Here is a 14,363-nt window from a genome sequence, read left to right on the forward strand (position 1 = left end):
TTAGAGTATATATATGAATAGAGACGGCACCAGATTTCTCCTCCCATCCACTTGCATCAAGTTGCTCAAAAGCGCATGAGGCGATTTCACTCCTCCTTCCGGATAGGAACAGAGTGCATTCTGGGATGGATTGGGCCCAAACTCATGAACGAACGCGCTGTGCCGGTGACTATCATTGCTCTGAAACAGCGTCCACGTGTCATCATGAACGTGCGCAATGATAGTCAACGGACCAGCGCGTGTGTTCATGTGTTTGGGGCCCAGCGCTGCAATACCAAATTCGGCCACTATGTCTATTTCGCCTCAGGGTTTCCTCCGGGTGCCGTCTCTATTCATATATACTAAGGTATTAGCCCACGGACCCCCATTTGAAAACGAAATGCCAGCTAGGGGACCGCCCATAAGAGAAGATTTGTACGGCTCTAGCAGTGATTCTCAACCATTTTAATTTCAAGGGCCCCCAGTTTGACCTGAATTGGGCTACGGCCCCCCCATTTCTATCTCTGGGACCCCAATGTATATTGTAAAATCAAAGTTAGTTTAACTCTGGGAGTGTGCAAATGGAACCAAATGGACCCGTTAGGGTCCATTTGGTTCCATTTGTACACTCTCTGAGTTACAGACCCATAAGGGTCTATTTGGTTCCTTTTATTTATTTTTAATTTTTTTAGGCCATGATTTTGCAACCCATTTTTTTCACCCAGTGTCAATTATCTAATGTAATCCTGGGTGCTACACTTCCTCTGCCAAGCTGCTTCTTTTCACCTGACAGGGGGGGATTTCCCTGGCCGGACGTAGCGTGTGGAAGGAACACGTTATTCCGACCAGTTCCTTTCCCCTCCATCAGGCGCCCCGGGCTGGCCAGGGGGAGGTAGCCTAGAGTCCAGGATTACTGCATGTTTTTGTGTGAGGGTATACCTACCCTATAGGGGACACGGGGAGGACATGCAAACTCCACACAGAAAGGCCCTTTCGCCAACCCCGCCTCGGGTATGGGCACTGATGATGACACGGAGGAGAGGACACACCCCCAGCGGGAATCGAACCCAGGACCTTCTTGCCGTGAGGCGACAGCACTACCGGCCGTGCCACCGTGCCCCTCCTCGTCCATTTGGTTCCTAGCTATCATTTAGTTTGGGGGACCCCCTAGGAACTCCCTCAAGGACCCCTGGGAGGTCCCCGGACCCCACTTTGGGAACCACTGCTGTAACAAGTTCGGACGCATGGTCATCATTGCACACTCACTATCATTAACGAACAACAACAACAACAACAACAACACAAACATTTTCTCAATGTAGAACTGGGGAGTGTGTGACATAAATGGTGTACATACACTATGCAGGATCAAAACAGAATTCTGCACTTATTATCAGCACAAACACAAACATCTGCAAATATAGAAACCAAACCTTTTCTAAACACACACAAAAAAAAGGTTTTATAAAAAATTAAGACAAACGTACTAGTGGCGTGCTATACGACGGCTATACGATGGTGCTATACCATCGTATTGCACGGACGATGGTGCTATACCATCGTATTGCACGGATAGACTCCTCTTTCTGACTATGATTGGCCCCACGTTGTCGCCAGTTAGTTCGTTGTGCTTTATGTGCGACTTGTCACAAACGGGCCACTGAAAACAGAAAAATGCAACATATTAGCTGAAGTAGTAATCCTTAGCTGAATTGATTGAAAGTGGTTTAATACTGTGGTAATAAGAATGCATTATATACAATATACATATTTATATTTTAAAGGTTTGTTTTTTTTGTGGCTTTCGCCTTTATTTTATATATTTTATGGAGGGACAGACAGTAGGCTGACAGGAAATGGGGAGAGAGATGGGGGGAAGACATGCAGTAAAGGCCGCCGGGATCGGGAGTCGAACCCGCGGCCCACTGCCAGACTGGATTACCAGCCAAGGTGCCTGGACCACTGAGCCATGGCCCAGGCCTACATATTTATATTTTATACATATATTTTCCTTGAATTGTTAACACCAGTTCTAAATTAACACATTTTGGGCGGGAACCCCTTTTGGTGTTTTAAACATGTTATAATTTAGCTATTGAAAAATAGCAGATCTACAAGCTCAGAAAAGGATTTAGAATATTTTTTTTTAATTTCGAGGTCAGGCCAAAATGGGTTAAGAAGCAGAATATTATCATTCCAAGCGTTTGTTTCATACGAATCCACCGTAGACATGTTACGAGCTACTTTCTGCTAAGACATTCTGTGCCGTGATATTTTTGTCTAAGTGTTGGACTTTGGAAGCACTCGTTTTTATTAACGGGTCGTGCTTGCTGCCTCCTGCACTATTGTGCAAATTCGAAACAGGTGGAACGCAGGGGCGGTTCAGTGACTTCGACGAGCGCTTCCAAACTACAATACTTTCTCATATGCTCATAACATGTCTACGGTGGAGTTTTATGAAACAAACGCTTTGCAGATTGAACGAGGATAATCCAAGCTTGCCCTACAGCTGCAATGTTGGCGAGTTTAACGTTGTTTCATACAAGCAGATCGGACATTCGGTTTGGATGAGTGGGGAGTCAATGGAGGGTATTGCAACTCTAGATTCATCCCATCCCATTATAAACAAATATAGTGTTGCAAATTGCGGCTACAACTATGTAATCAATTTGCAAGAACACTTAAAGGACCACTTCACCACTTTTCAACTTATCTTCACTAATCCTCACTAATAATCATGATAAAATGGCATGATTTTTGTGGATTTTTTACAAAAATGTTTTGTTTTGTATTATCGTGAGAACGATGGCTTCCATTTCCGCATTGCAACTTTTCAGGACTAGAAAGCCTGCAGTTTCTATTAGCTTGTATTCCCCATCGATGATGTCACTTAAAAAAAAACATTGCGTAATTTTTTTCATGATTACTAGTGAGGACCTATTTGAAGATGAAAAGGGGGTCATCCCTATGTTCCCCAGGTTCTATGTTCCCCAGGTTCTATGTTCCCCAGGTTCTATGTTCCCCACTTACCTTAGGGTTTAGGGTTAGCGTTAGGTTGAGGATGTTAGGTTGAGTGTTTTGTATACAATTGTATGTATAAGTACAGAACAAAGAATGTTTGTCTGAGTCTGAGCAATTATGTTTTATTTTATTTTATGCCAGTGTTAATTTTTAGTTGGCTAAGACTAGATAGTTTAAGTAGCCTAGGCAGGCCTAAAGTTCAATGGATTGTTCAAAGACTGAGCTTAAATCAGAATTTGCTACTAAAAGTAACAATAAGACTAAGTTGCTAAAATAATTCTTACTAGAATTACTAGGTTAGGTTTATTTAAAGTGGGGAACAAAGAACCTTTTTTGCATGGTGGGGAACATAGAACCTGGGGAACATAGGTACGCGTACGCTCCCGTTGAAAAGTGGTCCTTGTTGTTGTGTGTGTAACTTACCGTTTTGGAGCGCCAGCAGCGACAGTAGCAGAATTCGCCGATTTTCAGGTCCTCTATATCGATCTCGTTGATCACTTTGGGACACTCTTTCTGGATCTTGAGGTTGATGAGGCTGTCCCTCTGCTTCTTCCTCTTGGGCAGGAAGGGTCGAATGGACATGTAGCCCACCAGGGTCAGGATACCCAGGAGAGGCAGCAACCGGAGCCACTCTGACACTAAAGACAGATAGAACAAGTACAACAAGCACACAATGTTTACACAAAAAGAGTTGTTTTTTTTCCTTCATAGATTTAGACCCGAGGACGATTCTACAAAATGTGACCAGATTTGACTGAGAGCCTGCCATCGTGCAAATTCCTGCTTTTCACCAGAGGAGAAAAACGTTTTATTTTTTTTCAAAAAACGAGTTAATAGCACAGGCAGACTCTTCACATACTAGAGCATGTCTGAAATAAGTGTCAGAGCTGATGTAAATATGAAATAAATGCTTAAATATGTAGCTAGGTGTAATGTTAGAGACCACAGAAGTGAACCTTTCAAGCCTGTTTTCTCAACTCGCTGTTTTCTGTAAGACATTACTCTATAAGCCATATCTCCAAAACTGGTGGGTCAAACTGAACAACCAATGTCAATTCGAAGCTATGATTCCCTGCTTTCATATGACATGAAAAAACGAAAATTCTAAAAAGTCCAATGGCAGTCCCTCAGTCAAATTTAGTCACAAATGTCTTCTAAATCCCGAGAGTTTTCTGAAAAAACCCACGTTTCTGTCGGTCGAGTTGCACCACTCATTTTCTTTTCTATCTTTGAATTGGAATCCTGAAAAGTAACATTTCTTATTTCAATTTCAAATGCCTTTTCAAATGATAGTTATGTTTGTTAACTTGAACTAAATACAAATACATTAGACATGAAAAAAAAAAGACAATAACCTTATAATACTACTCATTAAAGCTATATGTTTGCATGTTTGGAATTGTAACAGCTGAAATCAATAATATATCAGTACTGCGATATAAACCTGAGGGCCACATTAAGTGAAGATGGGGGCCGCCAGTTGCCCATGTATGATAGATCACTGCGTATGAAATATGTCGCTCTGGATTAAGAGCGTCTGCTAAGTGCTAAATGCCTAAATTGTAAATTGTATGTCACCCACCACAGACCTGTGACCAGGGGACAAGTAGTGGTAGACAGACAAGATGCAAAGGATCCATTTACCTTTGTCATATTGTTACAATGTTAGTTGTGAGTAAAGTTTTTTTTTTGTTGATTATATTATTTATTTTTTTATCCCACAATTTTGTAACCCATTTGTGTCAATTATGTAATCATGTAATCCTTGGGCGCTACACTCCCTCCTCCAACTTGGGGAGGGCAACGGAATGACCTCATGCTTCCTTCAATGCATGAGGACTCCAGTCTCCAAGGCAGGGGGGGGGTTCCCTGGTTGGACGTAGTGCATGGAAGGAACACGTATTCCAACCAGCTCCTTTCACATCCATCAGGCAGTTTTAGAGACCAGGATTACCGCTGCATGTATGTTTTTGTGAGGGTACCTACCTACCCTCCCTATGTTCATAATCACTTAAACACTTCAATTAAATGGCCTTTGATGCCGAATCAAACGAGACATTTTTTCTAATCTCATTGTGCAGATCTATTTCCATGTGAAAGGCATAGTCATTAGTCAAGCAGCTTACGCCTGACCCATCCCCCCCCCCCCCCCCCCCCATTCCAGAGATCCACATCTCCCGGTGAAACTCCTCAAATCTGTCCTAATCATTCCAGTTTAGCCACCTCACGTCACCATAGAGTATATAAAAGGATAGAGACTGAACTGGCGCGAAGCTCCGCCCCCCCAGCTATTCATGTCAGTGGAAGTTGCTCAGTGGCGTTTTGAAGCACCCGGAAGACTGCCGGAAGTACCGTCTCAGAACGTCTACTTCCGCATTTGACCACCAAATTGTGGTGGTCAAATGCGGAAGTGCAACCGAGCGCTCAATGTTAAAGCCCAGCTGCACAGGGTTTCCCGGTCATGAATCCACGGGTCCGCCTGTAGTCCCTCCTCCTACCACTAGGGCCGAGCGCCTCAACGTTGAATAGCCTCACTGGCCCCTTGGTCAGACCTCGCTCCTCCGGTTGTGGTTTCCTGCCCGGTGACTACAAATCAGTGCACTACCAAGTGGTGGAAAGTAACTAAGTACTTTTACTTAAGTACTGTACTTAAGTACAGGTATTTGTACTTTACTTGAGTATTTCCAATTTCCAATACTTTTTACCTCTACTCCGCTACATCTCGGAGCCACAATTTGTACTTTCACTTCACTACACAATTATTTGAAAACTTGAGTTACTAGTTACGTACTAGTACGTTAACCACTTCAACCCTATACATTTTGGCCATTTGAAAATAGCCGATCTACAAGCTCACAATGCGTCGCAACGCGACGCATTGTGAGTTTGTAGATCAGCTATTTTCAATAGATTTTGTACACATACTTTTGTACTTTTACTCAAGTACATTTTCAATTCCGTACATTTACTGCAGTATTGGTACTTTTACTTAAAGGGGCATTCCACTAATTTTCAACATTTTACTATGTCATTAATATACCTTAGAGCTGTTGTGTGGAAATAATTAAAAAGTTCCCCCATTCTGTGTTTCCTAGAACTGTAAGTATGAAAAAAATCAGATCTCCAGTTTTAGGAAACACAGAATTGGGGAACGTTTTAATTATTTCCACACAACAGCTCTAAGGTATATTAATGACATAGTAAAATGTTGAAAATGAGTGGAATGCCCCTTTAAGTAAAACAATTGAGTACTTTTTCCACCACTGCTGACTACGACAACATGACGTACCGATATCGTCCGCTCCAGATCGGTTCACAGGGCGATTTAATGACACAGGCTTTCCTCCGAGGTGAATAGAGTTTACTCCCTTTACAGTATACCATACTGTACCCCCACTGTTTCACTTCACCTCAGGCAGTATCGTTTTAACTTGCTTTCCAGCCTCCCTCCAACATGGTCTCTGCCCTGAAATAACCCTGTACTCTGAACTTTTGGTGCGGAATTCTAATTTCCATCATCCTCCTTTTCTCTCGGCTTGGACTTTAGTCAAATAAACCGTTTGCCTGTTTGTTGAATCCTGCCTACCGAGTACGTAATATCATCATAATCATCACATTTAGGGAATATAATAGTATTAATAATCATATTTCAAGCTAAGCTATAATGGATTTGCCTAAAATTGACGACGGGCATTTCAATTAACTCATCTAGAATTTAAAAAAAAAACACACACTCGTGACTAGTCTATACACAAATCCAATACGAATAGCACTTCAGGCAACTCCTAACTTCAATCGTTTGATACGATTTTGATCCACAATTCCACGCTGTATTTATGTTGGTACCATTAGGAGAGATAACAGGCAAACGTTGATCAAAATAACAATTATCATAACGTTATCTAATTGTGCGGACAATAATTTAACTCTTGAGAGCGTAAAATGAAACCAAATTGACCCGTAACCATTTGGTTTCATTTTACGGCTCTCAGGAGTTAAAAATCTATAGGTGTCCATGGTTACCAACTCTTCATCATTTCACTGGGGGACCACCTGGAACCCCCTCAAGGACCACTGGTGGTCCCCGGACCACTGGTTGAAAACCATTATGGTGAACGTTCCTGCATCACTTGTCACAGCACAGTTCACAGAGCATTGCTCAGCATTGGGGTTTTTTGGGGGGCTATTAATAGGCGAAATTTGACACTTTGTGGTATATGTTTAACCAGAGCCGGTCAAGCGAATCGGGGACTGCCCATGCCTCCTCAGCTCGTCCAGATGAGAAATGATCTATCAAATTATCTTTTCTTTTTTTTTCATTACAATAATTCTGACTTTCAACTCCGGCATATGCAATCCCTCTGCAATCCTACCATGTTCTGTACTGTGGACACACTTGCGTACTGTGGAGTGGACAGTGCATACTGTGGAGTGGACACACTGCGTACTGTGGAGTGGACAGTGCATACTGTGGAGTGGACAGTGCATACTGTGGAGTGGACACACTTGCGTACTGTGGAGTGGACAGTGCATACTGTGGAGTGGACACACTGCGTACTGTGGAGTGGACAGTGCATACTGTAGAGTGGACACACTTGCGTACTGTGGAGTGGACAGTGCATACTGTGGAGTGGACACACTGCGTACTGTGGAGTGGACAGTGCATACTGTGGAGTGGACACACTGCGTACTGTGGAGTGGACAGTGCATACTGTGGAGTGGACACACTTGCGTACTGTGGAGTGGACACCGTGCGTACTGTGGAGTGGACACACTTGCGTGCTGTGGAGTGGACACAGTGCGTACTGTAGAGTGGACACACTTGCGTACTGTGGAGTGGACACCGTGCGTACTGTGGAGTGGACACACTGCGTACTGTACTGTGGACACACGTGAGGAAAGTGTACACTGCTGTCCAAGTGCAGTAGTAATTAAGTAGCCTTGCCGAGCCATGAGGCCCATACTAGGGCAGGAGCCTATCTCCTGTTTCTGTAGTGTGAGGCAGCTCGATGTACAAGTACACCCCCTGGACATGACAACGCTAGTATGTCGCAGGGACTTACACACCCAATACAACCCTTTGATGCCGAGTGCCAAGCAGGGAGGCATCGGGTCTCATGTTATAGTCTTTGGTATGACCCGGCCGGGGAGGACACTCAACCACAAGGCCACTGATCTGAGGAGCAGTATAGGGCTTACAGTATCTCTGGCTCACACACTGAGCTGTTGAAGGACTTAATTTCCTGTTCTATGGTTACAATCCTCATCTTCTTTTCCTTTCGGCTTTTCCCCTTCAGGGGTTCGATCGCCACAGCGAATCATCTGCCTCCGTCTCACGCTGTCCTCTGTCGTCAACAGCAAATCATCTGCCTCCGTCTCACCCTGTCCTCTGTCGCCACAGCGAATCATCTGCCTCCATCTCGTCCTCTGTCGCCACAGTGAATCATCTGCCTCCATCTCACCCTGTCCTCTGCCTCCTCTTCTCTCACACCAACTAAGCTGTCTGTCTGTCTGTCTCTAAACCATACAACATAGCTGTCTGTCTCTAAACCATGCAACATAGATGTCTGTCTCTAAACCATACAACATAACTGTCTGTCTCTAAACCATACAACATAGCTGTATGTCTGTCTGTCTGTCTGTCTCTAAACCATACCACATAGCTGTCTGTCTCTAAACCATACAACATAGCTGTCTGTCTCTAAACCATACAACATAACTGTCTGTCTCTAAACCATACCACATAACTGTCTGTCTCTAAACCATACAACATAGCTGTCTGTCTCTAAACCATACAACATAGCTGTCTGTCTCTAAACCATACAACATAACTGTCTGTCTCTAAACCATACCACATAACTGTCTGTCTCTAAACCATACCACATAACTGTCTGTCTCTAAACCATACAACATAGCTGTCTGTCTCTAAACCATACAACATAGCTGTCTGTCTCTAAACCATACAACATAACTGTCTGTCTCTAAACCATACAACATAGCTGTATGTCTGTCTGTCTGTCGGTCTGTCTATAAACCATACAACATAACTGTCTGTCTCTAAACCATACAACATAGCTGTCTGTCTGTCTGTCTGTCTGTCTGTCTCTAAACCATACATGGGCAACTGGCGGCCCGCGGCCCACATGAGGCCCCCACCATCACTTAATGCGGCCCACAGGTTAATATCAGAATAGTGATAATATTATTGATTTCAGCTAATAACTAGAATTAAAATGTTGTTGTCTTTTATTTTATATTTAGTTCATAGAGTTAACATAACTAAATGCATTTGAAATGAAATGGTTATTTTTCAGGATTCCAATTCAAAAATAGTAAAACATTATTCAGGATATCATTTAAAATATAGCAAAAATAACCGATCTACAAGCTCAAAACGCCACGACAGTAATATGCAACGTGGCCCCCCTGGAGTGAGTGTGGAAATATAGAAGCCCTCTCCATCGTCAAAGTTGCCCACCCCTGCTCTAAACCATACAACATAGCTGTCTGTCTGTCTCTAAACCATACAACATAGCTGTCTGTCTGTCTGTCTGTCTGTCTGTCTGTCTCTAAACCATACAACATAGCTGTCTGTCTGTCTCTAAACCATACAACATAGCTGTCTGTCTGTCTCTAAACCATACAACATAGCTGTCTGTCTGTCTGTCTCTAAGCCATACAACATAGCTGGACTCACCACTGTCTTGTACACCTTCCCTTTCATTCTTGCTGATACTTTCCTATCACTGTTCCGTCCTGGTTCCACCTTGTTTATATTGAATTTGCTAAACTAAAAACAAACAACACGCCCCTTTACCAACTCGCCGGTTAAACGGTTAAACCTAACCTTATTCCTAACCTTAACCTCAGTAAAACTATGCCTAAACCTAACCCTATTCTTAAACTTAACCCCAGTAAAACTATGCCTAAACCTAACCCTATTCTTAAACTTAACCCCAGTTAAACTATGCCTAAACCTAACCCTATTCTTAAACATAACCCCAGTAAAACGATGCCTAACCCTAAACTTATTTCTAACCTTATTCTCAGTAAAACAAAATAAAGAATACAAGAACTGCCGCACCGAGCTGTCGGCGTGAGGTCGGCGGAAAAAAGCTGGGGCGAGATGGAATTGGGGCGAACGTACCTGTTACCGTTTAAAATTGGAATTGAATGCACAGAATATCAATACGAAGCAACTGAAAAACACCTTATTTCAATGGTAGTGGATGGAGATAAGAGGATTTTTGTCCAACCACAAAACGGCAACCAATGGGTGCGAAGAGGGGCAGAACCACGGGCGGGACTTGACAAAGGGTGAATTGCTTCCATACTTGGCACAACAATCCCTCATAGCTGCTCAACTGCCTACTAAACTTTTGGTACATAGAACTTTGTCAGCAACAAGCTCATAGCGCGGCTACGAACTTGTAGATCTGCTTTTTTTTTTTTATCGTGAAAACGTGGTGCAAATCTTTGAATATATATTCTTTCACAGTGAACGTTTTTAACTCAAATCTTTGCTTCTGTGGAGGGTCCCTGAAACAACATATTTTCATATGGGGGTCCACTCCGCAGGGTCCTTGACATGAAAAAGGTTGAGTAGCACTGACACAGAAACATCAGTTTATCAGAGAACTTTTAGGATTTTAGATTTATTTTTAGGATTTTAGATACCTTTTTAGAATCGGCCTCAGTCCTTAAGCCATTTAGGCCTGACGTTGAAATAAAAAGTCTTCTGAAAGAATATATATTCAAAGATCTGTGCCGCATTTTCACGATTTTTCAAAAATAGCTAAAGTATAACATAATGCTTAGTTAAAACACCAAAAGGGGTTCCCGCCCAGAATGGGTTTTAAGGACCTGCTCTGTCTATAAGTCATTCAAACAAATGTTTGACAACAGACATGCAGACATTGCAGACAACGGATTCCAGTGAAAATCAACCGATAATTCCCAGTAGGTTACTTATCAAGCCGATCTTATCGACCTACTGCATGTAGTCTGGGAGCCTATACTGGCTGCGATTGGCATTGATAAAACGTTAAGGTGAAGATCAACCGACAGACTACATCTATACAATGTGTCCCAAACATTGGGGCGGGAACTGTTTGGACCTGTTTTTTTTTTATAATAAATATTTAGCTTTCCAATCCATTCGGGGCCCCTAAAAACAATCCAACATGGGGCCTCAAACAGTCAGGGCCCTGAAGTCAAAGTCAAAGTCGTACGATTACCGCAGTGAAATTTGTTCTCCGCATTTGACCCATCTCTTGGAACGGTGAGCCAGCGTGCGCCGCGCTCGGGAATCATTAGTTGATTTGACCCCCAATCCAACCCATTGATGCAGAGTGCCAAGCAGGGAGGCATTGGGTCCCATTTGTACAGTCTTTGGTATGACCCGGCCGGGGATCGAACACGACCTCCCAGTTTCAGGGCGGACACTCTAACCACAAGGCCACTGTCTGGTCGAAGTGTGAACTAGTTAGACAGGTACATGCATATCAATGAGGTGTATAATGTGTAGGCCAGGCCCATTGAAAGTCGCGGTCTTCGACTCTTCTATCTTAACCCATTTTGGGCGGGAACCCCTTTTGGTGTTTTAAGCATTGAAAAATAGCAGATCTACAAGCTCATAGCGCTGGGGGGGGTGGGGGGGGGGGGTGTCTCCCTGGAACAACATATTTTCAGATGGGGGGTCGGCGGCCAATTACATATAATCTTTGGGGTCCTTGACATGAAAATGTTTGAGAACGACTGACATAGAAACATGAGGTTTTTCAGAAAACTGTCAGGATTTAGAAGACATTTGTAGAATCCTTCCCAGGTCAAAATGGGTTAATAACATGAGCATCATTTGGTGCACGGGTGCCCCTAAAAAAAAAAATCCAACATGGGGCCTCAAGAAGTCAGGGGGCCCCATGAGATATCCTCAATGAATTAATAAATACATATACAGCAACATGGGGCCTCTGTCGCAGGACGCAGGGGTTAAATCATTCTGTGCCACTAAAACAAATCCACCACGGGGCCTCAAAGAGTCCCCAATCTATTTGATCCAACATGGGGCCTCTGTCTTATATTATTTTTGTCACACATCTAAAAAGTTGGTTAATTTGGGCTAATTTGTAGCTAATTTGTAGCTAAATCAGAAACTGCTGCAGGCAGGCCAATCACCACTGTGAGAAGGTAGGATGTCTGCACACACGTAGTTTTTTAGGAATCGGGTCAGGAATCAACGTTTATGAATAGAGACGGCACCGGAATTCTCCTTCCATCCACTTGCATTACGTTGCTCAAAAGTGCATGAGGCGATTTCACTCCTCCATCCGGGTAGGAACAGAGTGCATTCTGGGATGGATTGGACCAAACTCATGAACGCGTTGGCCGTTGACTATCATTGCACACGTTCACGTGCGTTCGCGTATGAAACAGCGTTCACATGTCATCATGACATGTGCGCAATGATAGTCAACGGACCAGCGCGTTCATGAGTTTGGCCCAGCGCTGCAATACCAAATTCGGCCACTATGTCCATTTCGCCTCAGGGTTTCCTCCGGGTGTCGTCTCTATTCATATATACTCTAGGTTTCGACCCCTCCGGGTCTTCATCAGGAATGTCACCACTGTGCCCATTCAGTAGAGTGACCCTCCCCCCCATAGGGATGCAAGTTTCTTGTTTGTCTTTATGCGGTGGGGGGGTCTGGGACAGCAGCATACTCACCTGGCAGGTTTTTAGTTAAGGAACAGGCATTGCTTCATTTTGGACATGATACAGCTATCAATAAACGCAAAGGGAGCTACGTTTGACACAGTAGGCCTACTCAAGGACTAAAAACTGTAGTGTAATACCACTGGGAGAATAAGAACGAGTGAGCAGCAATAATATGTGATTCATACATTGAAGCTGTTATTAAAGGACCACTTCACCACTTTTCAACCTATCTTCATATTATGTCCTCACTAATAGTCATGAAAAAAATGCCGCAATTTTGTTCTACTCTGTCTGTGTCTCATAGGAGGGCTGTGGGCAGTTCAGAAACCGTCTTCCAGTGACATCATCGATGGGGAATCCAAGCTAATAGAAACTGCAGGCTTTCTAGTCCTGAAAAGTTGCAATGCGAAAATGGAAGCCATCGTTCTCACGATAATGAAAATGTAAACATTTTTGTAAAAATAATCTGCCTAATGATGATGTCACTGGAAGACGGTTTCTAAACTGCCCACAGCCCTCCTATGAGACACAGACTGAGTAGAAATAAATCGTGCCATTTTATCATGATTATTAGTGAGGACCTATTATAAGAAGATAGGTTGAAAAGTGGTGAAGTGGTCCTTTAAGGTCAGAATTTAACGAAATAAACAGATCTGTCTGTCTGGACACATCATTCATATGTGAACTCCTGCTCAGTACTGCACCACACACACACACACACACACACACACACACACACACACACACACACACACACACACACACACACACACACATTTAGTGAAGAAAGTATGATACAAGAAGTGCCCTTGAGCAAGGCATTGAACCACTACCATGAAATGTTCTATGAGCAGGGCCTGGCTGTAAACAAGTATCTGATGCTTAGTCCAGTTACCCTGGGTAAATATATTAACTTTGCTTTGCTTTGCTTCACTATAGTACCGAGGTGATGAGATCAGAGTTAACAACCGTAGCAACATTAATAGTAACAACATGTTAGTAAAGAAAGAGCGTTTTGATACAATGTCTAGTCTCCAGTACGAAGATGAGATCAAAGTAGCCCAAAACATTTAGACTCTCGTAGATGTATGAATCAATTCTGACAGAAATGTCAGAATCGACATTAAAATACATCTACGAGAGTCTAAATATTGGGCTTAAGATCAGAGGACAACCGTAGCAACATTGTGACAACATTTGGTAAAGAAAGTATGATACAATAATGTCCACTATAGCGACATGATGAGATCATAGGACAACCGCAGCAACATTTTGGTAAAGAAATAAGTTGATACATGTCTCCAGTACGGAGATCACAGATCAGAGGACAACCGTATAGCAACATTGTAACAACATACATGTATAGTTTACCTGTTAACTGTGCGAATCCTCCTATGGACTCCGGTAGAGGCAGCTTCCTGAGGTAGGCTGGAAGCTGGACTTTGATGATCCTGAATATGGATTCTAACACCATGGTTGGACAATAATATAATAGTTCTGCTAGTGTGAAGACAAGTACACTAGAAAGTTTCACATTTGAGTCGTACGTATGGTTCCCTCAGGCTGCTCTACGTCACTGCGCTTATTTCGGTGCAAAGCCTCCGTGCATACGGTGGCCGTGGTGTGGTGAAACGTGGACACGACCGCA

General features: G+C 43.2%; 1 protein-coding gene across 1 annotated transcript; it reads right to left on the reverse strand.

Moving 5' to 3' along the window:
- Positions 1–1,230: 1,230 nt before the first annotated feature.
- cisd2 (CDGSH iron sulfur domain 2) lies at positions 1,231–14,275 on the reverse strand (the record flags this gene model as incomplete). The annotated part of the gene is made up of 4 exons (XM_079498487.1): positions 14,087–14,275; positions 3,424–3,638; positions 1,537–1,639; positions 1,231–1,244 (listed from the first exon to the last, which is right to left on the reverse strand). Exons 1-4 carry the CDS (start codon positions 14,187–14,189, stop codon positions 1,231–1,233), a joined length of 435 nt encoding a protein of 144 aa, XP_079354613.1. The 5' UTR covers positions 14,190–14,275.
- Positions 14,276–14,363: the final 88 nt, after the last annotated feature.

The sequence above is a fragment of the Electrona antarctica genome (assembly GCF_951216825.1).
Source record: "Electrona antarctica genome assembly, chromosome: 4".
NCBI lineage: Eukaryota > Metazoa > Chordata > Actinopteri > Myctophiformes > Myctophidae > Electrona > Electrona antarctica.